General features: G+C 44.7%; 1 protein-coding gene across 3 annotated transcripts in view; it reads right to left on the bottom strand.

Moving 5' to 3' along the window:
• LOC119394543 (cytoplasmic aconitate hydratase) overlaps window positions 1-27,280 on the bottom strand; it is a 486,597-nt gene that overhangs the window by 353,935 nt on the left and 105,382 nt on the right. For all 3 annotated transcript variants that reach the window (XM_037661865.2, XM_037661864.2, XM_037661866.2), the window contains 3 exons: window positions 21,101-21,170; window positions 7,246-7,429; window positions 605-916 (listed from right to left, as the gene is read on the bottom strand). In XM_037661865.2, coding sequence (XP_037517793.1) covers window positions 605-916; window positions 7,246-7,429; window positions 21,101-21,170 — 566 coding nt within the window. The remainder of the gene's footprint in view (window positions 1-604; window positions 917-7,245; window positions 7,430-21,100; window positions 21,171-27,280) is intronic.

Genomic DNA, 27,280 nt, shown 5'->3' with positions numbered 1-27,280 from the left:
ACTCTGTTAAATGGCACTTGCATTATTTTCACGCCTGTTGCCCTTAATAACATTTTGATCGAGTAAGTTTGAAGCAATTTTTTTTATGAGGCACCCGATGAGTTGAAACGTAACAGTGGAACAAAATCTCCATATTTCTGAATCAAGTTCAGATTTCAGTCAATGTGGAGATCGGTATTGATATGTTTCACAAACCTCCATCCCCTTCAGAAAAGACCCATACATGATATATGGTAAAAGGCGTTCCTTCAGATGGCAACGTTATGTAACATTTTTCTCTCCCCCCACCCACGTGTGCACGTGCTCCAACCTTTATTACTGTCCCTGCTCTTGCAGCACTAAATTTCGTGAGTGCGGCCCGCTGGCTGAGGTGAGTCTGAGACCCCTGGTATACGGGCAAACATTAGGTTGAGATGAAATGCCCACACTTTTACAAAGGTTTCACTAATAATGTTCTAGGCAAAAGTCCCATTCTTGTAGAGACTGACTGCTCATTTTAGAGCATTTTGGCACCGCATGAATTATTGGCATGTAAGATGGGCGATGAGGCCCAATTATCCTTACAGTACCATCCTGCACAATCTTAGCCAAGAGATGCAGTCACCTGTCTGTCGGAGGTACTCCAGGGTCTTGGCATCAACGGGGAAGAAGCCGACGGTGGCCCCATACTCGGGGCACATATTGGACACAGTGGCACGATCGGCAATGGACAACTGGGCAACGCCGGGCCCAAAGAACTCGACAAACTTGCCAACAACCCCGACGTGGCGCAAGTGCTTGGTGATGGTGAGCACCAGGTCTGTCGAAGTGGCACCGGCCGGCAATCGGCCGCTCAGCCGGTAGCCCACCACAGGAGGCAGCAGCATGCTGGTCGCCTGGCCCAACATCACCGCCTCGGCCTCAATGCCCCCCACACCTGTGCAACAACAAGACATGTGGCCGCTTGGCTGCTGCAATCCCAGTCTGCTCTACCTTGTGCCCGTACAACATTTCATCCACCATGAAATGCCACCTCATGGCAAAAATTCAAGCGTGAATGAGCTGGCAGTTTAAACCAGTCCTAGCAGAACTACATATAAGGGTGCGCGAATAAATGTAAACACTGTGATGCCACCATATTGTAATTCCACTCAAACATTTAAAATAAACAGAGTGCACGTTTCCCCTCTCTTGAGCAAATGTGTTCATGCACCCTCATACTTCCAAGTTGGCACTCCTAGTAAAAAGACCATTTTGATGGTTGTGTATGAACAGACCGAGGCACTGGAATAAGTCCGTATTATCACTAAAGGTCGTAATAAAGTACTCTTTTGAACAGCCGCTACATTTACCATGAGCTCTTAAAAATCTGCATTATTAAAGATCAAAGTGTTGCTTTCCATCGTTTCACCCTCCCCAGCTTATTGGGCAAAGAGGGAGCGAGTGATGTCACTTGGGTGAGAAACCTGGCTCACTCATACCATCAGAAATACTCGCTCAGTCATGGCCCAGCCAGCTTAGGATTTGGAGTAAAAGCTGCTGTGCAGCAGATTTGCAGCAGGATAAAGTTTCCCGGCAGGCTAGTTGGTGAGGTTCTTAACGATAACAGCATGCACAAAAAACAAACAAAAACAAGATTAGACAGGATGCTCATTTTCAAGTTGTCCTCTGCATTTCTGTATTTACCAGTGCTGGCCCCGTGTACTTCCTAGTCTGTGTCTATGTTGTGCTGTTTTTTCACTATGAATTTGTACCAACTAGCTCGCATCAAATCGCTCATAAGTTATCGGTATTTCTGTTTTTTTCCTGTCCATGTAGGTGCTGTCATCCCTAAGAACATTGTTCTGGAGCAATGGCATTTGGTATCAAGCAAGTGTGTGCAGATTCTTATTGGTGTGCAAACAGAAAATGCTGCGCTCTAATGTAAAGGAAGACACAGAGCAGTCATCAATCATGCTGTTTTCACACGGAGGAATGCCATATGTCGGCTTTACTGCAATCATAGGGAAGCGCCTTTAATTAGTCTAACGAAAAAATTGCCATTCCCCGGCAGGTACTCTGAGCGATAAATGTCGTCATCAACCCGAATTAACAAAACTAGCTTTCAGCCAAGTTCTGCCTGAAATAAATTAGCATAAAAGTGGTGCTCTCATTGTAATCTTTAGACGTGTGTGCTTTAACACTATCACAGTAAGACCTCGCATCTAGCCACCCTAGTGACGGCCCTAGTTTTATATTTTGACGAGGCTGTACGTCGAGCCCACGCACGGAACAAAGGCCTAAACAGTCGGTAGCGCTCTAACGTACCAGATGGCGCTAAAGGTGGCGGCGGTGGTTGACTGTCCCGGTAGATGCTTTCATTATTTCATGGTTTATGCGACAGATGGAACTAATTGTCTCCTCGCAACTTTCTTGTTAGGCCTGTTCGCACAATCACTGCATTTGTTCTCTCCATCTGCATATCGACAGCCTGTGATAACTTCACGTGACCGCCCACCTAGCCTGCGTCAATGAGACATGGGAGGCTACATGTCCGGGCCACCATCGCAGACTTTTCACATGTGCAGGCCTGCGTTAGTGGCAAATACAATGCTGCAGTAGCTTTTGGATGCCGCTATGTTATGATTTTACATTTCGAAGGACCGAAAAGCCCTTTCTCGATTTTACGAACTGCCCGATCTAATTGAATGATTTGAGTGTGGTCATCTCCTTGTTAAACTGAGGTTCAGCTGCATTTTCATGTTGTTCCGACATTGAATAATTCAGCAGTCAAGGCATCAACGGCAGACTGAACTCTCTGTAAAGCGAACCTGGATAGGGTTGCCACCTGCCCAGTTTTAGACCGGCCCGGCTGGTTTTTTTACACAGTGGGCCGGTTGCCGGTTTTTCGGCCATCGTATCGTGATTATTTATCTTATCTTACTTATTTATTTTTTAATTTTATAAGAATAAGTTCAGCAACTCTGAAGATACTACATATTTTTCATCAGTCAAGAAAACTCACGCAATTTTCAATCAATTTCTATCTCGTGCCCATAAAAACGCAAAATAACTGATCCCTCCAGTTATACCAATCATTTAACTAAAGCAAAAAATGAACATCAGTGGTTACGTGCATGCATCATGAGCGTAAATTCAGCGCCTTCGAAGCAGCGAAAATTACGTCAATGTCAATTACAAAAGACAAGATCTCAACCTGAGAACAAGAACTGGCTCCTGGCTGCGCATGACATGTAGGGGTACTGACACAAAATTTCGCGGCCGAGATAGCCTGTGGCATCGATTCCCATGAACATGCGTATATCATCTGCAAAATATCAATAGCGAATATAGCTTGGAAGGTATTTTAAATTAATTTTCAAGTCTGCATGAGCGATCAACACCCTCACACTACTGACACCCTCAAAGGTGACCCTCGGTGACCCCTCTACTTCCCTCACGTGACCACACTGCAACAAGTTATGATGACGTCGTAGTCGCCATTTTTTGTTGCCGCGTTCACTCCAGCAGCCTACTTCTTGGCGGCTGCTCGCGAACCACGCGGAAGTGCGTCACAGTTCTGTGTGCTGACGTGATCGAGCGCTGCACCCGTTAGGTGGTTGATAGTTGCACCCAGAGGCTTGCAGTTTTTGAAACCGAAACTGACACTGGTCGGTAATGAGGAGCCTGTAATTAGTTATCTGTCGTGCGCTGCAGCCAATGATGTGCCGTTTTATGACTAACAGGCCCCCAGCAACACGCTGCAGCAAAAAACCCCGAGGCCGAAATTTTAGGAGCTTGCTCGCCAAGCTTCTTATGCTCGCGCCTTGTCCTCACCTGCGTGACTGTCGGCGGCACACACCACGCTCGGCGCAGCTCCGTTCTCTCCGGTGATTTCAAGAATGCTCACTAGATGGCGCCGCCGCTCAAGGCGGCACACACCACGCTCGGCGCAAGCGCTAGTTAGGTGACTGCTCGAGGGCCGCACCTCTCGTTTCGCTGGCTTCCTTTCTTTCTCTTCGCTGGGAGCTCACTAAGTGAACGCTCTTCGTTGCCGCTCCGCAGCATGAACGGCAGCAGCGCGACGGGCTCGCAACGCAGCAGCAGCTCGGGAAGATCTCGCCTTGCCAATAACCAGCCAACACATGATGTCACGTTACGCTCTCCGATGCGTATCGTACGACTGCAAACGTCCTACAACCATCAGGGGCACCTGTATTGATGTTGCCTTCTCGAACTTTCCATTGCGTCCCATCATCGATGATCCCTTGGCAACATACTTTACTGATCATAAAGCAATTATCTTTAAAGGGAAACGAGTCCCCAAGCTCATCGAGGGACGCCCTTCTTGTACTTTGTAAAAGAACATCTCTTGTGTATATGTAATGCATATAGTTCATCCATCATAAAGCAATCGTTTTTAAAGGGAAACCAGTCCCCGAACTCATCGAGGGACGCCCTTCTTGAACTTGGTAAAACAACATCTCTTGTGTATACATAATATTTATAGTTCATAGAAATGTATATATACTTCATCAAAATGTATATAAAGCAACCACCCTTGTGTTTGAACTTGGTAAAACAATATCTTTTGTGTATATATAATGTTTATAGTTCATCCAAATGTATATATACTTCATCAAAATGTATATAGTGCATCCAACCATAAATTAATAAACATTGTGGATGTAATGTATGTATAACAACGTTGTCACGTCTATATACATGCCTTGCACGTGACGTCACAGACAGGTGCTCTGCACTGGAGCCCCAACATGGCGGCCACCGTGACTTTTTTATCTCATTAGAGTGTGTCAGTGCAGAGGAGGACACCCAGGTGTTCGGTCCCCGCGTTCTTTTGTTCGCCAGCCGCGCCAAGGGGGAACACAAAGGAACGCGGGTGTTTTGGTGTGAAAGATGCTTGGGGCCACCGGCACTAATTTGGTGGGGAGCCGCCACCGTTTCTTGCTCGGCGCGTTCGAACAAAAGCTCACGGAGCGTCTCAACCCGCTGGTCCCCCAAGATGGCGGCCACGGTGACGTCAATGCAAGCTATGTATATGATGGTAGAGGAATGTGCACGGAGCATTCGCGGGTTACCCGATCACCTGCGAGCAAGCTCCTCTAACATCATTCACTTCGTGGATATGGCGGTGAATTTTTTTTGTGTCAGTGCCCCTTAAATAATAATTGCTAGGGCTTTAACGTCGCAGACAAACGGCATATATGTAGACGCCACTTATTTTTATGCCAAAGGAGCTGGTTAGATTTTTTTTTTTGTACATGTACATTATGTTGACTTCTGACTGGCAAACAATGTTACAATACATGACAATGCGTGTCAAAGACTGCATGACGTCTTTCTTTTCAGCATAATTTAAACCACTCGTATAAGTAACCCCCATCCCTGAAGAGCCGGTTTTTTTCTAATGGTGGCAACCCTAAACCTAGAGAATGAAATGCTCACAGTACAATAGCATAGCACACAGCTGAAGATAATCTGATCTTTGGTGAAACACATCGGCCTTTAAACGTCATATGACAATGTACATTTCAGTGTTATTGCTGGTGGTCACATCACTTTCAGAATGAAGTTAACCACTCACGTCATGAACACAATTTGATTGGAACATGCAGCATGTGTGTTCATGAAATTTCTTCCTCTGGTGTACATGTCTCTGAAGGCTGGGTTCGTCGTCCTTTCAAACTATGTGCCAACAGGCCCAGCAGCAGATACTCGGCATACAGGCATAAAAGTCATAGCACATGTGCCAGTGAAACAAAGTGCCTTCGCCTTCAAGTGTTATACAGAATGTGACATGCTGCCAATTTTTCCTATAAAGCAATAATCTATAGAATTTTGAAAGCTGGACAATGTGGAGCGCTACAGGCCTAAGAGCGCCAACTGCGGCCTCGCACACCCCACTAGATTGGCCCCAGAGATGTAGAGGAGACATCCTGGTGGGGCAATACCAAGAAGGTCATATTAGGGCTTTAAGTGGCTGATGTCTCCCACAACAGTGCAATCAAACTGGTTTTAATCATGGATAATCAACTGAGCCAATGATTCATTTCAGGAGAGGCCCGAAGTGTGACGCAAGGACAAAAGCCACATGAATGAGCCGACGGTGCGAGCAGGACATGGCAAAGTGGGCCAGTGCTTTCCACTGCTCAGTGGAGGAAAGGGTGTGGCATAGGAAAATCCCGGCCAAGTCCGTCTCAAGCATACAACACCCTTCCATCCTTGTGAACACAAGTTACCTTCACCGCTGACATACTGTATGAAAGATCCCATTGCATCCTGTGAACCATAAACTGCGGGGAGAGCGGCAAAGGATGTTGGCAATGCGCAATAAAGGGTCAAGCAGTGCAGGTGAGAGTGCATCTCCTCTGGCCCATCTTGCACATATCATCGCGAGGTAGTAATAATCATTGCTAGGGTTTCATGAGCCAATACCATGCTATGCTTATAACGTATGCTGTGGTTCTTTACCGCGCACCTAAATTTAAGCACACGGGGGTGTTCTTTGCATTTCGCTTCCATCAGAATGGGGCCACCGTGGCCAGTAATTGAACCCCTGTCTTCAAGCCTGGAAGATTAACACTAGTACCATTATAGGTAACATCGCGAAGATGCTGCAAGTCTGATGCAAGATCAAAAACCATAGGAATGAGCCAACAGGGAAGGTCGAATGAATGAAGGTGTGTGAAACAATGAAGCGTTGTATGCAATAGTGCTGCTGATGGTCATATTCGTACAAGTTATGATGATAATAATAATTATTGGGGTTTAACGTCCCAAAACCATGCTTTGATTATGAGGGACGCCGTAGTAGAGGGCTCCGAGAATTTCGACCACCTGGGGCTCTTTAAGACGCACCTAAATCTAAGTACAGTGGACTCTCAGTAAACGGAAATCTCTTAAACGGAATTGCTGCTTAAATGGAACAACTGCTTTAGTATGATTGGTTTCATACGTGAATGTTTCAACCCAGTTCATCTCTCAGTAAACGGAACTCTTGTTAAACGGAACATATTTTCCTGGTCCCTTCAGGTTCCGTTTAATGAGAGTCTACTGTACATGGGCCTCAAGCATTTTTGCCTCCATTGAAAATGTGGCCGCTGCGGCCGAGATTCTTATGATCAGGCCGATATGAAGACTCTATGTGCTTGAAGTGCACACCTACATCCACTCGTCCTTTCTTTGCCATTTTTAAGTCCAGTAACTGTTACACGCATGGTCCATGAAGAGAAGGGGTGAGAAAGAAAGGAGGCAATCAAGACTCACCCCAGCCCAGCACACCGAGGCCATTGATCATTGTGGTGTGTGAATCGGCTCCCACCAGGCTGTCTGGGTACAGCCAGCCATCGTTATGGAACACAACGCGTCCAAGGAACTCGAGGTTCACCTGATGCACAATTCCTGAACCAGGTGGCACGATGCGCATGTTCTGCAATGCCTGGGATCCCCACTGTGCAGAGAAAGTTCAACCATCATCGCTGTTCACTTCAGTGTACTTTTCGTCCGGAACAAATCACAACTATGTGCATGAGAATAAGGGTGAGTGGAGATAGTTAATACAGTAGAATCTCAGTGATAAGAATGTCACGGGGGAGCACAAGTATTCGCATCACATAAAATTTCGTATCACCAAAAAACTAGCAAAATTCATTTCAAGCCATGATATACACACAGAACATTTATTGCCACCGAAAGAACTCACATATGTCTTTCTGGGGCACTCCCGAACAGTTTAATAAGGGACGGCGCAGCTGGCTGCCGCGAACGCGTGCGTCAAGGCTTCGCTTGAGGCCTACTGAAAACTCAAGTGTCCGCTCCACCATAGTCATAAGTGAACGACAGAACACCGAAACGCTTCGTGGCTTTTTACGACTTTATTGCCTTTAATCTACCGCTGTGTTAGCCATGCATCTTTGGAGCTGCACAGTCGCCATCGATGATCGCGCCAATAGCGACTGCGGTTTCGTGTGCAGCGGATATGGCAAATGGTAGTTCCGTTTTCAACCCGTGTACGCTGGTCACGCAGGTGCCTTCAGAACTACGTCGTTGCTACCTATGATCGCATCTACCGCGTTTTTATCCACAGCGGTTGCAGCGGGCAGCATCACTAACTCGGCGAGCGTTGTATGCACGTGTACTTTTGGAGTTTCGTCGACGGCATACATGAACGCATTGATGGCGACCGTGGCTTCGTCCAGAGCTGTTGTGGGAATCGATAACTGTGTGTGCACTGGCCGCGCGCGTACTTCTGAAGCTTCTGGAGCACACTTCTGTCATCCGTTGCTCGGCGGTTTCGGTACCCAAGTTCGCATCACCCGTCACGTTGCTGAAAAGTGTTCGGATCATCCGAATTTTGGCCCATTACACACAATGAAATTTGGCCAGGGAATTTTACTGAATTCGTATGAGGCCTAAATTCGTATCAGCTGGGTTTGTACCACCGAGATTCTACAGTACATAAATTAGGCTGATGGCACTTTTGTTGTGGCAGATACAAACAAATCAATCATTGCACCTTTCACTCAACAAAGCGATTTGCTCTGCAGACTGTTTACTCTGATATTTCTCACTACAAGCAAAAATGCTTCTTGTAGAGCTTGTCACATCATACTAGTGGTGACAAGATTTCATTGTCAAGTTTCAACATAATCAACTCTCCAAGCTTTACTTCTGCTACACGATCTTTCCACTACACCACAGCCTGACCTTCCATTTAAAGAACTTCAGTCACTGACTGAATTTTATTACCTTCAGAAAGCTCTCAAAAAAAGCCAGTGCCATCACTTGATCAATTTTATTTCATCTGTTTTACAAACAGACAGAGTGCCGGCAAATAAAAGCTGCGACAAGGTTTAAAAACAAAAAAAAAGCATCGGCAAAAGTTTAGAAAAAATAGGTTTATTAGAGATATTGCTATAATGCCTCAAAAGTGTTCAAAGCAGAACCTTGGAGTGTTTTGGCCGACTCAAAGGCCGACTGCAAAAGGACCTTATGGGCCACACGTACACGCCTTTGTGACCGCCCTTGGGGTGGAGTCTTTTGAGGAAGGATTGCACTTTTGGTAAGAGGGAATAGCCTGTGGTGCCAAGTCGGGACTGTAAGGGGGTTGGGGAATCGTCCCAATGTCGTTTATTGTCCGATAGTCAGGGATCATCAGGCCAACACAAAATTTGGAATCATACCGCTCATCAATAATCATTCACTGCATTTTGAGCTAGCACCGAGTCAATCGAAAGGGGTCCACTAAACACATGATCTAGCCTTGCCACTCGCTCGCAGGCACGTCCTGAAGGTCGCAACGCCCACCACTGCACATGCGCGGTGCGAGCACACTGCGAGTCATGTCGGGAAAACATTGTTCCCGGTACTTTTCATACGTACCCTGCCTTACATAGACAACGCACAATTATTAAAAATAAAAAAATAACATCAAAAGAAACACAGACAGAGATCCCATCGCTTAAGCCGTGTTGCCACCTTCAAGAAAAACTTTGTAGTCGCAGTCGAAATGTAGTTCTATTTTTAACTTGCAAAGCTTAGTTATTATAGGACATTTAAAATGAAAAAATTATTTTAACTGCTAAGAGCCGTAACAAAGAAACGGATGTCATGAAGCAAAAGTGACTTAAAGGGAGACTAAATAGAAAAACAATTGCTTTTGTATCAGTAAATTACTGTTCCCACAATAGTACCAAAATCCTTAGGCTTGCCACAACATGCTTGGTAAGTGAGAAAGCATGCAAAAAGAAAATGTGGGTGGCAACGCCACCGTGAAGTTTTGACGACGTCTACTAGGACCTACGTAGTTCCTAATCAGTAAACATGAAGTACATTGTGCTATGAGGGAGCCATAAACTTAAAATATCAAGTTTAGAAAAATTTCGCTGAACCAATGTCGCTAAAATATAAAAAAAGAAGTTTGAAATCCTGGACGTGCGGAAATTTCGGCGCGAAATTTAGAAATGACACTTTGACCTTGATTTTCTCTTCTATTAATAGACCTATGACGGTGAAAGTAATGACAACAGGCTTTCTGGAGTATAATTTATCAGTATAAACTGATTCATTGCTTCACTTCAGTGTCCCTCTAGTGAGCAGGATAAGCTGTGCATTGAACTACCACAATTGTGATGCCGAAGTGAGTTATAAAAATAACAAGAAATATTACTCCCCACACAATTCACCTTAAAACAATTGTACACAGAATAAAATATTACCATCCATTTTCAGTTATCCAAGTTCATTGCACAAGTAATGAACAATACCTTAAAGGGACACTAAAGAGCAACACGATTTTTTTCGCATTAGTAAAGTAGTCTTCCACGATACCAAAAACACCACACTTGCTGCGAGAAGACGCTTAATAAGCGAGAAAATGCACAAAAAGAAAATACAGGTGGCGACACCACCTTGGAGTTCCCGCACCATTTGCCGTGACGTCACATATTTTTGACGGTGCCTGCTTGGGCCTACGTAGTTCCGAATCAGTTAAATCGAAGTACGTTGTCCTCTGAGGGGGGCCAGAGACTTGACATAACGAGTTTGTGGAAAATTCGTCGAGCCAGTGGCGCTAAAATACGTTAAATGCTCTTTGAAATCTTTTACGTCACGAATTACAAAGTTCGGCACGAAATTTAAAAATGAAACTTTGAACTTGGTTTTCTCCTCCCATAATAAACCTATGGTGGTGAAATAAAGTACACAAGAGTTCTCCGAGCACACTTTATCAATTTAAACTAATTCATTATTTCTCTTTAGTGTCCCTTTAGGTTAATGCATAAATACTTATTACAAGAAAAGTTATCACTGTTTGTGTAACTGCACAATGCAAAAAATAAATTTTTGAAAGAATTGGGCTTAAAGATTTTAAGCCAGGTGAGAAAACACGTGTAAAGTGATATCGGTTACAAGCTATGACGTAGAACCATCGTGATGAGCACTATAAAAGAAGAGCCTTTCTTGAATAAACATGCATTCCTTCCTGCCTGGTTCTGGCGTCCGTGCCTTTCCTTGGCCACAATGGAACATCTAAGATTCATCATAATGTTAGGTTGGGCTCTCCTAAGAACTGCCTTGAACAAGAAAGTTTAGGAACCACCTTGAACATGAAATGGTTCAATTAAAATGTGGCCATCAAACTTGGTGCTGCCATGCAGGTGAAACCAAACTGCAAAGCCAACAGGTATGGTGATCGATGATTACACGACGACTCAACACTACAAGAGTGGTGCATAATCAAGTGTTTTTAATCAGGTTGCAGTTCAAAACTGAGACAACCAGTGCTGCCCGCCCAATTGACGGGAAGCCACTGTTGCATGGAGTGGATGCCATTTATGAGGTAAAATGCTTTGCAGCAGAGAACAACTACTTGTGGTCAGGTTAAAGCAGCACTCCCTATGGTCCCTGCAGGAGTGTTTGCTATGGCCGGTCCAATGCCACTGCCACTGCGGGAGGAGTGGCTCAGTGCCATACGGTTAGTAACAATGGTGCGAGGCACGAAGCAAATGTGGCCATAACATTAGATACTGTGGAATCAAAATCCTTGTCGTCACGCTCTAAAACCACTAAACAATCGTCAACGTATCTAAAAACTCTAGTCACCTGATGACCTTGAAAGGCGTCATTTAGTTTCCTGTCACGCGACCCTACCTCGCATACACAGAAGAGCTGATCTACAAGATCCCTTTGACCTGTAACAAGGTTTACATTGGTCAGACGGAGCAGGTGCATAAACACACGGCTAACGGAACACAACCGCCACTTTGCAGCAAAAGATTCTGGGCATTTGGCCTTCCATTGTAGGGATTGTGGCTGTGCTCCCACTTTAACAGGTACGGAGATTGTGCACAAGGAACGCAAGAAGGAAATTAGAGAGGTAATCGAGGCCATGGAAATTGACAAATGGAAAGATAAATGTATCAGATGCCCCTCTGTTGCGTTCTCTGAAAAAGCGCGCCGATACCTTGGTATGTAACCATATACTGTGTGGCAAATTTTTATCAGAACCACGTGTTTTTTTTTTTTTTTGTAGCTACACTTGCCTAGCCGGGGCCGATTTCGCGTGGAGCGTCACGAGCCGTGCTGCGCATGCGTGAGGATCAGTGATGTCGCACAGCTGGGTCACTGGAGCTGGCATCTCACGCGCTCTCCAACACCGCCATGCGCGGCTCGCCGCTGCTGGTCTGCGTCGCAATCGAGAGGAGTGACGTCGTAGACACAGTGGCGCCAGCGCGCGCGCAGCTATTTGCCTTCGCTGTCCAGTCGCCGTCTGACACTGCGCTGGGGCCGCTTGATAGCGCCTCTGACTGGCGTTTGCAAGTGGGTAACGCCATGGAGAAGGAGAGCGCAAATGTTGCTCGAGAAGCTTATCTCATCGAATCCCGAAGTAGTTGCCTGGCAATTAGCGGTTACTGTGTTGGGGCCATAGAGACGGCAGCGTGTTACTTCACTGACCACCAAGCAGTCTTTCTGGCAATAGAGAAGCAACCTGACGTTGAGCAAAAATAAATATGCATGTGCCACATAATACGTATACTGTGTGTGTGTCATTGGAGCAGCAGTAAGCATGACAATCAAGCTAATCCTAGACAATCTGGAAAGCTAAGAATAATCAGCTGAACCTTTGCTAACGCTATATATCCTGGCATAGCCGAGCTAAGTCACTGCAATTTTTTGCTTGTTTGTTTTTTGTTGTGCCTTTATTTGTGTGGTTTCCTCGGGTTTTTTTCGGTCCCCATCGCATCCACTGCTGTCAGAGCGCATGTGCGTGTTCACATACATAAGCCGGGTCCTTCGACAATAAATCACCAGTTGCAGTACAGCGCTTGTGTTTGCGTCTTTTTATGTGTAGGTATTTGTTGCACTTTTGTGCACTGCCTATTTGAATTTACAAATTTACGAATGATAGCGGGGTATCAGTTGCCAACCTTTTGGAAATCTTGTCCTTTTATTTAAAATCCACATTCGTTGGTTGGCAAAGTGAAATGTTTGTCCAGAATTCAGGGGTCTGCATTGGCTCAAAAGTAGCCCCCGTTCTTAGCGATATTTTCATGGCCAGAATAGACAGAAACATTCATAAAGGATTGCTTGGTCTGGCTAAAAAGCTTTTTGGTTTGTCGATGATTTTTTAGTTATTTCTGAGAAAGACGTGCAAGGCAGCAATGTTGTGAATGTTTTGAAGGTGTTTAGGGAATATGGGATGGGTCTCAAGTTCACACATGAGGTTGCCCAAAATAATCAGTTGCAGTTCCTAGACTTAACACTGCACCTACAATCAGGACACACATGCTGGCTGTATAATCCTCGGTCAGTAAAATCTCTTCTCAACTATAGCTCAGGCCATTCCAAAAATTGTAAAGAATCGAATCGCAGTGTCTTGTTTGAGGAGTGCCTTGTCGAAGTCATGCATTCATACCACGAGTTTAGCATTTTCACGTCAAATCAACTGTCTAAAAATGGCTGCATACCCAGACAATGTTGTACGCAGAGCTGTTGAAAAGGTTATTAAGTTTTTAAAGGCTAGATCAGAGCATACTTCTACAAAGAAAGACACTCAACGCAAACGCTTCGCTGTTTTACCTTACATTCATCGTTTTTCCCATCAGCTAAAGCACATAGCCAATCGGTTCGGTGTAGAGGTTGTTTTCAGTGCACCTAATAAGATTCAACGTATCTGTCGTGCGGTGGACCAAAAATTCGACAAAAAAATCAAGAAGAATAAATGTGTTTGCCTTTCAAAAGAAAGCGGAAAGTTCGTGAGGTGCAGGATAGGGGCACTTTATTTATTGCCCTTAACCTGCGGTCGTGTGTATATAGGTCAGACTGGCCGATGCATCAACACTTGCCTTAATGAACATATGAAGTCATTGGATAATAGCAATAACTCCCATCTAGCCGAGCATTGCTGGAACTGCCAATGTCATCCTGTGTGGTGTGATACTAACATTTTGTTTTATCATAAAGACAAGATAACTCGGGAAATAGTTGAAGCTTTCCATATTAGAAGGTGTGCTGATAAATGCGTAAGCAACCCATCGATTGCACTAACTGACAAGGAGTTCACCTTCTTGAGTAGCACTTGACTTTTAAAATCAGCTGCACGATGTAGATACTTCTGCAAAATTACTGTCATGATGTGTTTTTTCTTATGTTTCCTTATGTTTTGCTTGTTTGTTTGTTTGATTCTTTTTACGCACATGCGCTCTTGAGCTACCCTGGGTTATATATTTCGTGTACTTCCTTCAATAAACTTAGTTGTGAGTTCGCGCCCGTTTGTCTTCTCGCCTTTCGTTTTCGTCTTTTGTGTGCGCGCCGAAATGTTTCCAAGAATGTACGAAATATTCGAGATAGTGTACAGTGAGGCACAGTGAAGTGTTCCCACAATACACTGTCTCGTACACAAGCAGTGAGCTAGCAACTCTCGCTGCTTTGCCAGAAATGTCTTCCTAAAAATGATATACAAAAAATAAGTTCATTAAGCTTTCCGTGTCCATAAAAATGAATTTCTCGCCAAGGACTCACACTTCACTAATACTTATTGCAGACCTTTTAACAGAACATGAGACAAATGCAAAATTGTGAGGCTGCTAAGTAGTTCCTTCTCAACTTTTCAAGTACACAAGGCGAAAAATACACGAAGGTAAAGAAATGCGAAACAACACCAGAAGTGTTACTCTTGTCAACCTGTGTACCACCATTCGGGTAGATTTCAATGTCAGTCATGTTAGCATTATAGTGTAAAGGGGTGTGAATGTTCGTGAGGTTCACTTTGTATTTAAACACGTTGGACACTAGATTCTTGTCCAACCACAGCTGCTCTGTTTAGGACTGAATATTGGGCAACTTGGTATTGATTCACGGCAAAAATTAACAGCACACTTGTTATGAGGACAAAACAAGACCTGGACACAATACCAGCATTTTCACCTTGTCAGAAATCGTGTCAACAGTGAGAACACTGTGTACAGACGATAAACACTATGGTAAAATAATTCAAAACAAAATAACGAGAGGGAAGAAACAAGGTGATTCAACAAGGTGGTTCAACAGGTTCAACTGACTTATATCAATGTGATTAAAATAGCCTTGCACAACTAATACATCTCCTAAAGGCTATAAATATGCATATGTAACCCTGGCAAGTTCCAGTGCTAATATGTGACTAATGAAGTGACAATGCCATAAAATGCATGTTCTTCACAACACACACTGTCACTTAGCGGATGTGTGTCACATCATATGGCCATAATTATGTGACGATTATGCCACATGTCAACATGCACAAATTGACATTGAGACAGAGGATGAATTGACAAGCAAATCAAGCATGAAAACAGCATAAACAGTAAACAAATTTGGCCTCAATGCACATTTCATTACGTAACTGTGATAATAGCGGCTTTTTTTTTTTTTTGCTTTAGTGTATACTCCTTGAAAGCTAAGAGGACAGACTTTTGGGCTAGTTGGTTCGTTACGTTCATTGAAGCCATAGCGCGGATAAGACAGGGACCACAGCGCACTCCTGTCCTCTTTCTGTGGTCCCTGTCTTATCCGCGCTATGGCTTCAATGAACGTCCTTGAAAGCACTCTGCTTCATTTATGCTTTATTGCAAGGAAGGAAATTATGTTGTACAAACATCTTTTTTCAAGACGCACTCGCGCATCGATTAGCTGGCCGTGCGAAGCATGCGGTATATTCACAGGAGTTTCTAAACACGCATTACACATCGTCGCTATGTGAGCTTAATGGCTTTTCTTTCTTTTTTTTCGATTTTTCATTGCACTTTTCACACGACGCAATGTGCAGAACGACCTACAGCTGCCCGAGCAACGATAAGGACGCACGAACAGAGGAAACATAAGTATTACTTACCCTTGTGTTCCCAATGGTATCATGAACGCAGCGTGCCCATCATCTGCTTAGTAATATACACAGCGGCAGGCTCGCTTGAGTCGCCGGGACATTGTCACACCATATCCCACCCGCAGTATAGACCCGCAGTATAGACCCGCAGTAAGGCATACTGCACTGTCGTCAAACCACGCATTTCACGTCCAGCAGCGGGAGCAGGCACAAAATGCACACACACGGCCCGACACAGCTGGGAAGTTCAGAAGCGGCGTTCACAAGGCCATGACGGCTTTGCTTGGGCATCCCGCACGCTGCTGGGGCCAGCCTGAAACGACTCTCTTCTCGCATTTCTTTCTTTTTTGCTTTTTTTTCCTTTCCGCGCGCATATGTCGCGACGCTGTTTCAAACCTCGCTTGTATTCCGACGCGTCTGATTGTCTGATTTCCTCGCTGTCACCGACAGGCAGGCGGGCTGCAGCCGTCCGAAGGTTGAAGGGCATTTTATCTCGTTTCGTCCCGTGCACAGCGGCCGCTTAAAAAGAATCGAGTTTTTTTTTCCTTTTGCGTCGCGTTTTCTCCGCACCGGATTTTATTCCGTGTGTTGAGGCAGCCAGCCTTGGCCAGTTCGTTATCTAAAAGCGAATACTGAGTGTACATGCCGTGCCAATCGTCTACATCGAGGGCTTGCCGGCTTTTCCTTCTAGTTTAATTTTGATTTGATGGAAAAACGACATAAGCGAAGTCATGAAGAGAAGTAACGACAGTACCAATGCGAAGTATCAGTATCAACGCGACATAAGCGAAGTAACGACGGTATCAATACAAATAGATCGCGTCAGCGCTTACAACCCCGATGCGATAGACCGCGCCGCGCAGCGAGAAGCTGCCGACCGGAACTATTAGTTTCCAGCAGCAGCCGTCAACACCGCCAAGTTACACGGAAAGGAAACCACACAACATTGAAGCGAAGTGACGTAAGGCTCTGAGCGGGGCACCTCGAACGGCACTTCCTCTCTCCTCCAGAATGAAGCGAGTTGAGAGGGTAAATATTGTGGTCGCTATATCTCGGTCCTACTTTAGCTTTTCGAAAAATTATTTCGGCTATATATTCCTGGGAGGGGTCCGAATCATTCCAGGACGTTTTTCACGCCAAGCCCGAGAAGTGGTTCATGACCCCTTTAAGGGCGAATCTATATACAACGAATAACTGATATAATGACCACTTTTCGCGACTCTTTCGAGTTTGTTATAAACGTGTTCGACTGTACTGCAGTCATGTTATTTTTTTTTAATCCTGAAACAGTTATGCAGAGCTCACAAAACGGCAGCACAACCATTCTAGCGGCCAGAAACTAGTCTTGGAAGTTCCAAGGATGGTCAGGCAAACTAGAACAGTGCCCAATGGGAGGAAATCCTCAAACAGACAAGACAGACTCAAGCTGGTGTCTGCAAGAGCTTCAAAAAGATGGGGCGAGTCTTCCAGTTGCACTGTTTCATTTGGTATGTCAGACCAGGTTCCCAGAGAAAACAGGTGTGCTTCAGCACCCCTTTCAATTATAGTGCAAAGGCAAGTTTTCCATCAGCGGACTCCGTGCACTACTATCACACAGTGAATCTTTTGGGAGGCTGCACGGAGCAGGTAGCTCCGCCATTTGGGCTTTACGAATGTTAGGAAGACAACTGAAGTGCACAAAGGTCAAGTCAGCTATGGTGTCAATGCACATCAGCGTAACAATAAGCCCGACCTTGCCAAATGCTGCATCAGTATGGTCCTAGAGATCCACAAGCTTCTCAGACTGGTGGTAACGTAGTTCTCAAGTGACACGACTCTGTTTTGAAGTTCTCGAATTTCGCAAGTCCCTTTTTGAACTTACTTATTCGCATAAGGATCGCATCCCAAACTTTTGTCACTAAAATTTTATATTTTTCTTTCCACATAATTATTGGACCCCAAACTTGCTGACGCAGCATAGCAGTTATGGCCATTATCACACCACATGTTTATCATTTAGCTAAGTGGTGACTGCGGTGTTCTGTGCAGGGGCACCTTGCTTTGCACTTTTTCACAATTAATGCAGCATGCAAGTTACACATCTGCCATTAAAGACTACGGAGTACGTGCTCAAGCATAGCACTGTCTCGCACTATTTCTCTAACTGTGACATTTGATGCACTGTACCTTGAAACTGCCAGAAAGAACCTGTGTACGCATGGAGATGTGCTGGAATGACGCACATTGTCATTGCTCTCACCCACACAATCTTTGCATCGCCACATATTGTGCACGACTCGACACAGTTCATTGCATTGCTGTTGCTAAATTGCCACTAAATTGCCAATGCGGTATGGGATTGCACAATGCATTCTGCTTTTTTTCGGTCCGGTGTGATCACCAGCTCGTCTGTGCCTCACAATAAGCGCGTCCTCTCTGTCACCACTTATGATCAAAGGTTGCACTTGGCTGTCTGTGTACCCTGCTACGCGGTTCCTGTTTTGAACTTACACTAAAGGCAAATATTAAGTCGACGTTGATTGTTCAAATAGCGGTCCAGAAACCTCGTAGTGCTACTTTTATGCCAAGGAAGTGCTTATTTTGAAATAAAATCACGTTTTTAGTGGTCCGCATCGCGTTAGCGCACTTCAAATCACCCGCCTGAAATCGGACTTCCATACGTCACTGCTGCCTTGCCCAACGTTGCCCACTTTTACTGCGCGGCCGCCGACACTAGTAGCAGCAGAGCGAAAGTAGAGGGACCCACAGTAGCAACAACGGCCATCGAAGCCATCGAAGCTTGCCGCAATCGCCGCAATGGATGTGGACGGAGAACTTGACAACGAGACACTGGCTCGGGACGCTGGGCTCCAATTCAGCGACTTGAGCCCCGATGAACGCGGTATGCTGCTGAGGGCTCGTAGTGCCGGCGTCGTTGCGTACTACGATAGCAGCATCGGCAGCGACTCTCCCGAGCCCGAAGTTTTTGACTGTTTAGCACATGCTGGCACAATGGCATGACACTAAGCCACTTCGAGCGTAAGGGTTCATTCAGCGGCACCCAGTGAAAAGACACATCGTTTTCCTTGCTGCAGCACTGGCGTTGTGCATCATTCGGGCATCCGGCAACATCACATGCATGCGGCATTTTGTCGAACTTTCGCCAGAGCGACTTTCACGAGCCCTCAAAACACACGCGGCAGTACGCGATACCGAACCTACCACTGAGACGCGACCGCAGGGCGACCGCGTGAGCGAACATGTGAGCGGAGCAGAGCGCCGGGCGAAGCACAGTTCGGCGAAAACGGAACCTTGAACCACTGCGCGCCGTTCCCCATGGCAACGCCACGGAGGTTCTTTTTTCCATGAATCAAACGGAAACGAACAAACAGCATTTTATTACGACTTTTGATGCACGGAAGGTTCTTTTTTTTTACTGCTGCTAGTTTGATTACTAGCGATTTATTGTAGGCCGACTCTCCTACGTCATTAGGATCACTTCGAAAATGTCCCACTCGTGGCGTTCATCATGTGATACATTTAGCTTAATTTCTCGGTAAGTAGGGCACTGCTGTTGATAATATTGCCGTTTTAGACGTTGTCATACATTGAGCTTTCACTCTGACATAAATTGTTATTTGCCTTTAGTGTCCCTTTAAGACGAGCGTCGATTCGCCTGCTGTTTACAGTCCCATAGCTATCTAACAAAAAAATCAGTGGATCACTGAAGTTCTTCTCAGGCCTACAGGCGATCCCTCCACCGGAAATGTCAGTGCATAAATTGCCACAACCAGTGGCGTAAATCATGGGGGGGTCAGGCTGGGGAAGGGACACCCCTTGCAAGTGTCCCCGCTTGAGATTTACCTTTCAAACATCATATTTGAATTGCTTGACAGTTAAGCATGGCGCACTATCCTTAAAATCAACTCTGTAATCTGAAGCCCTTCCAATGTGTAGAAACGAAGCACAAAAGAGAAAGATATTTTTGGTTTCAAAAGGCACTGCTTCCTGAAATGCTACGGGTGACCTCTGATGCGCCGCAAATGTTTATTATGCTGGCCTTCGAAGTTCGAAGTATAGAATCCCTGATCATCTACTGTTATTTATCTATGTAAACGATTTGGTGGAAGTCATTAGCAATCAAGTATGAATGCGTTTGCTCAAATATAATTGTGTTATTTGAAAAATTTCCCGGTGAATATAAACACGCTTTACAAGAAAACAAACGAACAAAGTGCTAGCATTTTCATTTGATGCTTTAACCCGAATGACATATTTACTAGAAATGTGCCTATGCCTACGAGTCACACTTAGAAACTAACCTTTCCAACTATTGGCTGCTTAGGCCCACGCTCGTTTCCTTTTTAATTATTTCGAAAACATGATTTTAATTTTTATTATTTAAAATTAAGACGTATATTTATGAAAAACAAAATGGCCACCACGGCATCAAGATGTGTGTCCTCCCTTGAAATTTTTCTGGATTTACGCCACTGGCCACAACAACATACAATTGGAGGCCTGGATAGGTCATGAATCTTGTTAGACCTGTTTTTATCACGATTCTTTCTTTTTCCTGCTTTCCGATGCAAGAGGACAGGAATGAAAAGGCAAAACAAAGCTTTCAAACTGTACCTAAACAGTGGCACTCGGTGGTGGCAAAGACGAGAGAGGCCTCCGAGAATTCCAGTTTTTGCACAATTTTGTACTCTTTTCTAAATGTCTGCACTGATTAAACTACATTTTTGGGGCAATGCACCTGTGCACTGACATCAATGCACAGCTGCATTGCTTTGCAAGATCACTTTGATACAGCAGTAAAATCAGTTTGATATAGTGTTGATAAAAGGCAGCATAGATAAAGGCATTGAAGACAAATTTTCATGATCCCTGCGGAAGTGGCAGTGTACCTTTAAGAAAAAAGTAGGCCTTCTTCAGCCAGGTTCATTGGTTATGCTCCCATCCCCGCGTGTTATTAATGAAAGAAACCCCTGCATCCTCAAACCACTTCTGGTGCTACACCAGCAAGCTACACCAGCTGGTGTAGCTTGCTTGTGGTGTCCTGACTTCTTTCTTGTGTCCGTGTTTGCACGCCCTGTCTCTTTAGAATGAATACTTACCAACTAGCTCAGCTCTCTGTTATTCTACACTTCCTTAAATAGTTTCATGTCCTGCCCACCCTGGACTGGGAAGTTCTTCTGGGAGATTCAGAGGGGGCATTCTGTCACAGAAACCAATGTTCAACCAAACCACACACCCAAGAACGTGAAAGAAGGATACCTTAAGAAAACGGAAGCGCTCCTTGTTGCGTTCAAACTCCAGGTCCTGGTTTTTCTGGAGTGCATCTGCCCTGCAGTGAGAAAAAGTTACAACTTCCATAACAGCACACAAGAAGAAAGGCTGTGATAGCAACAACTTGTTGATTTGGTTCATTTTGTGGCGAACTTGCAGCAGCGCGGAAAAAAAGAAAGAGGACTGGAATAAAGAACAAACAGGACGAGCGCTGAACTGCCAAGCGAAAATAACACTTCCCGTCCTTGTCATTGTTGCAAGTTAAACACAAGGAAGTCCATCAAGGGGCCCTCTTTTGTCGATAGAGGAAAATAAAAGTGGACAAGAAAGAACAACCTGAGCATTACACACACCATACCACCAGTCCTGCCTCGAGGGGGATTGGACGAGTCACACAAGGGCACACCACAGACCAGGTACAATGTGCTTTGACAGCTAGGTCAATAACGCAGAAAAACGAGCCAGCTGGTGTAGCTTGCTTTCAACATTGAGAGAGAAATAAAGCCGGCTCACTGAAAGCGCAATTTCACCAGCCATTGCTGCAGCTGTCAGCCAGAATTTTTAAAAGGAGGAAACACCAAACGCCCAGGAAATACGGCGCTTCTTGCGCACTGTCACTCCATGAAAAAGATATTCATTGTCCCACTTCTCCCACGTTTCCCAACCTTTTGAGGCAGCGGCAAAGTTCGAGGCAGGAAAGAAACTCAATACAGTCGTGTGTGCACCCTTTTCCTAGCACACACCTTGTCTAAATTTTGGTCTTCTGAAACATCAGCTATGTTGCTAAGCCTTTTGTTTATTTGGAGATGGATGAAGAGGAAGAGGTCTCAATTTATTGCACTGTTTAATCACAACAAATTTAATCTACTGTTTCATTTCTTATAAGCCCACACTTGGTGCAATCCGATTCTCAGCCTCTTCTCCCTTGCTCCACACCTCCAAATGCCCATCACACCACATCAATTTTTTCCTCAACACTCGTCATGTAAATGCTCTTATCCTATTCGAAATTATCTTTGTGAATATTTTGTACAATGCCGAAAGAAGAATTATTGGTCTCTAGTTCTTCAGCATTTCACATTTCCCATTCTGCGTATAGGTAAAATACTGCGCTTCACCCACTCGCAGCTTCTTAAATATAAAGTCTTCTCCATCATTGATCACAACGGTTCTTAAGCCATCTCCTCCGGCTGCTTTTCCATGCCTTGTAGGGCCTTTCTAACATCATCGAGAGTTGTGCTTGGGACTTGGGAGTCACAATTAATTTTGCTTTCACTCAAAGTAGGGCTATTTACATTTGAGCGGCACAGTTCTGAGTAAAAGTCATAACTACCTTCGCTATGTAATTAAGACTGTTAATAATATTGCCCTGCTTATCTTTGATAGCACACATTATGGTCTTTCCAGTACAGTTGAAACACACAATGACAAAATCGCACAACAAAATTCTCACAACAACATCATATTTTCCTGTCCCTGGCGAACGCCCATATGATTCAGTGCATCTCACATTTCCCGACAATAAAATATTGCTCAACTGGAATCCGACAACAACGAAAACTGATGGGACGATTCCCCACATGTTATAAGATAGCGCAAGGTCAGCACGCTTCGAAATGCGCTCAAATGTATTTGCTTCACAAATAAATTGCGTAAAGTGCCACCAAACTGAGCTTGCGTGGTTGACACCATCTTTGATCACAATATCGGCGTGGCACCAAAAGCAGTTGCACGCACTGTTTGTTTAGACTGCTCTTTTTGATGCACGGCCCCATCACCATTCAAGCTAGCAGCAACACGGCTTTGCCATTCTCAGGCTGCCATGCACAAGCAGTGTGGTCGCACACGTCAAGCTTGTCTTGCTGTTCCAAGAATGGGTCCGAGGCTCCTCTTGCAAATTTCTATGGCAGCTGCAGAGCAGGGTAGCCAATTACCGACTGCTGCATGCTCCCTCCATTGCGACATTCCCCATAGCATCAGTGTTAACAGCTTTGTTCGCGCTGATGAAGATATGGTCGTTCACAAAGAGTTGGCCAATCAGATCATCTAAGCAGCTTGCGTGAAACTGACAACACGAAGGAGCAGGCCACAAGCCTCGGGGGAGAGCCACAGAATTTGCTGGACACTTTGACACGATTCAGACATCCCTTGGAACGCAGATGACCATGTTGCATTGGACTACTTGCTGGACTATTTACAATGGACTAACATGTTTACTACATGGCAAGGGTCGACAAGACAAGCGAACTGAATTTTGGCATTGAATTTTTGTTTTGTTGACTGTTTCCCTATTTTACTGTTATTTTGTATTAAGGATATTCTCGTAATAGCAAAATTTCTCAGTTTCCCCGAAATGTAATGCAAAACATGGCCATAAACAAAACAATTCCTTTTGCACAATAACCTGTATACCTGGCTACGGTGGCTAGAATACTTGAAGTGTGATCGCCGTCAAGCCGCTCCTATGAAAGGTTGCTGACGCCGCCTTTGAATGTTCCCGCTAGGCGGCGCGCGCAGCCGTATACAATCAACATCCAATTTTTCGGACTCCCTAGGAACCGCGAAATCGTCCAAAAAATCCAACAGTCCGAAAAAACGAATTCATGCTTTTTCTATTCCGCTCAAGCGATCAAATCGCCACTGCCACGCAAAATAGCTTTATAGTCTCCCAGTAAACTTATCAGGCATTTTGGTGCATGCCCAGACTCTCGCAAATACATTTGGCACCTGCCGCGAACCCCGCTTAACTACATGCCAACCGCCACTTGCAAATATGCGTCTGGTGATGAGCACCGCGGATACCAGCAAAGCGCGGAATAGATTGCGACTCTCTTCTCGCATGGAACGTTTGGAAACGACGCAGAAAACAGAATGTGGCGGAAGAGCGGACAACTCTTCCGGCTTTCCCCGATGTGTGTGTGCACGTAAACGATGCGCACACACATCGCCGAATCACCGCCAATACACAGCATTTGCTGTCGTGTGGAGCCAATCGTTTCTAGTCATGTACAGCACATCGCCAACTAAGCTGACGCTGTCACTGTACTGTTTCTGTACCGCGTATGCACACATTTGTCATGAAAAGGTTCGTGATGCCCACTGGATCCATTCCTGACCGCACACGGGCGCGGCAATGGTGAGCTGGTTTCGTTTGCGAAGGCAACGCGTCTGTGTGGTGCACTTAGCGGTCTCGCACAAAGAGGCATCATAAATGGCGGCACGGCGCGTTTGGGTTCTCGCCAATTAAATGTGTGCAGTACGCATGCAACTGCGCTAGGCCGCATGCACTACCAAGCAGTTAACTGAAGATGCTTATCGTAAGGGTCATCAGCGATTAAGCCACACTGGTGCGTTTGCCACCTGCCGCCATCACGCCTCCGCTCATTTCCGCTGCTTATCCGTAAAGACATCGCCGCATGGCGCCGTGATAGCAGCCCCTTTGAATTTCTGGTCTGCTTCACCTCATAACACTTCGGCGTTGCGGCAAAGCTGACTTTCGGACTCTGCTACTGTCGCAAACAGATCAACTCGTGAAAGTGCTGGTTCGAACCTACGAGATGATAGACGCGGCAGAGGTGGGGGCTTCAATTAATGCCTTTCAGACCTGCAAGTTGGGCACAAAGTCCTTAGTAAGAAAAAAAGCCTAAGGTGTGAGCTGGAATCAAACCCGGAATCCACATGATAGTCATGCATTCTGCCATGTAGCCATGCAAGTGCTTGAATCTTCACAAAAATAATCTTTCCAGGCATCATGTTAGGTGAGGAATCACATTTACAGATGTAACATTGCTTGGCACAAAAGTAGAATTGCACAAGAAAGCTTCCCACTCATTGCGAAGGGCTGAGCCATAATTCTTCATCCTTATCGTCAGTCACAGCATCAACAAAGTGTGCAGCTATGTAGGCACCTTGCAGATGCATAGTGGGTAGTTTGTTACTGTGCAAAATGATGGCGATTGGTGTAGTCGGTACCTTGTAAGTGTACTTGCAGTAGGCACCTTGTGAGAGTTTACTATGGGCTCTATAGAAGGCCACTTCTCTAGCTTATGCTGTGACAATGCTACGTGTTCCATGCAGGCCTGACATTTTTTTCTGCATTGACTAGTTTTCCTTTTGGCTTGACATCTTTAGTCTACTTGTGCTTGTGTGATTTTTTTTTTCATGACGATTTTTTTTACCACTCTTCAACATTTTGTCAGGTCAACAGAAATCAGCACTGATAGAGAGCTCTCGAGATCTTAGATGTAGCTGACATCACTTGAATACTCATAGTCCACTTCTTGCTGTCAACTCTGAGCTCATTACACGGTTGGTTCTAACCTGCTGCTTTCTGTTGAACCAACCTGAAGTGTACCATGCTGTGCGCGATTGTGGTGTACTAGTTGAGTATGAAAATATTGCACAGTAAAAGTGAACACATAAAAACATTAAGATGTAATTTTACAGGTATTTACAGTTGGATTAAGTGACAAATAGTCTGGTATTTATTTTTAACACTAGTATAATGGCTGCTGTGAGCATTGCCTCAAGAAGTTTCTTGAAACTGCAAGTTAGGATATATGCCACTTTGCTCGGGCGGGTTTACTTACGAATAAAGATAGTTCGGAAGGAAACATGTTTCTTTTGGACCAGTAGGTACAGGAGTTACTTCCAGCAACGACATGAAAAAATAACTTTGCTTTTGTGTAAAAATGTTTGAAGAGGAAGACCTTACAAAGATTTTGGTACTGGGAAAGCATAGCAAGGACCCTGCAGTCTGCTGTACGCAGTTTTTTTTAAATTGCCTTTGTCTTGTTCCTATTTTTACTTTCAGCAGAGAGCCAGAAGACTGCACTGGAAATTCCATTCAACACCATATTGCAGACCATACCGTGATGTGACCCTAAGGCCCCCGTGTATTTTCTGACATTGTTCCCACTATTGCAATAAATGATGAGATCACACACAACAATTTTCACTCTACTAGAATAAATGCAGTTGTCGTGCGCTTACAGCAAATAAACTTCTTCAAAGCCTAATTTGTTTTGTGACTCATTTATGTTGCTTCCCCAACACCCACCATTATTCACAGCCAGGATACTAACTAAGAGATGGACTGGTCCCACCCATGAAAATTTCATAGCTATTTAGCAACCACAGGAGATATACTTTTGTAATTAGAGCACAGGGTTTACGAAAGGACACAGTACATGGGTCTGCAATTGAAAATACACTATCTGACCTTGGAGTCACTGAAAAGTAAGTAGTGTCTGTGGCCCAATCTAGAATGAGACATGGGACAACTTAGTTACAAGATTCCTTGAGTAAACTCATTCTGTATGTGAATCTAGCAATACAAATACAAATGAGGCTTATGAGAGCTTTGTTCCTTTATTAAAATATGCTTAGTATAATGCTTTACATTTCACATGGTAAGGGCTCCCAAGAAAGGTAGAAGGTCGTGGATTCCTTGTAATTCTCTGCAAATGTTTCATAAGAGATGCTTCCATATGGCAAGGTTTTTGAGAAAAAAGGACTTTAACAGTATTTTGGCAATGAACCAATGCAGATATAACAAAGTGCTTGAATCGAACTGAAGATGTGCAGATTAGAACCTCTACCACAAGGTAGTGCTCGTAGTTAAAAGACGTGATGTGCAAACATAGACAGACGAGAGAAGACATTGCAATCACCGACTAACAACTGAAAAGGCGCACAGTGGCAGAAAAGAAAGTACCTAGACACGAAACTTATCTGCGCATGCCCAGGCAAGATGTGATACCTATCAGTCCGCACACGTGGTGGTACACGTGAGAGATAACCGTTCAGGCATTTAATTTCTTCTTTATGCGCGTTAACTGACGGCTGGCTCATGCATGCACTACCATTATTATTTACATGCCATGCCTCAACTATTAGACGTGTTGATTCGTTCCTGTGTCTGTAGAAAACTGCACATTCATCGAATTTCATCGTGCATTTACACACTCGACAACGTCAAGATAGATGCATGCATCATTAACTTGCATAAAGCAGAAATAAAAATCCTGAACAGTTATCGATAGGTATCACCTCTTGCCTGGGCATGCGCAGACAAGTTTTTATGTCTACTTTCTTTTCCGCCGCTATGTGTCCTTTAAGTTGTGAAGCGGCGTTTGTAGTGTCTTGATTTCTCTCTCATGCCCGTGT

The sequence above is a fragment of the Rhipicephalus sanguineus genome, chromosome 5 (genome assembly GCF_013339695.2).
Source record: "Rhipicephalus sanguineus isolate Rsan-2018 chromosome 5, BIME_Rsan_1.4, whole genome shotgun sequence".
Taxonomy (NCBI): Eukaryota; Metazoa; Arthropoda; class Arachnida; order Ixodida; family Ixodidae; genus Rhipicephalus; species Rhipicephalus sanguineus.
Note: the sequence above shows the minus strand (reverse complement) of the source record. Positions and strands in the feature narration are given on the sequence as shown.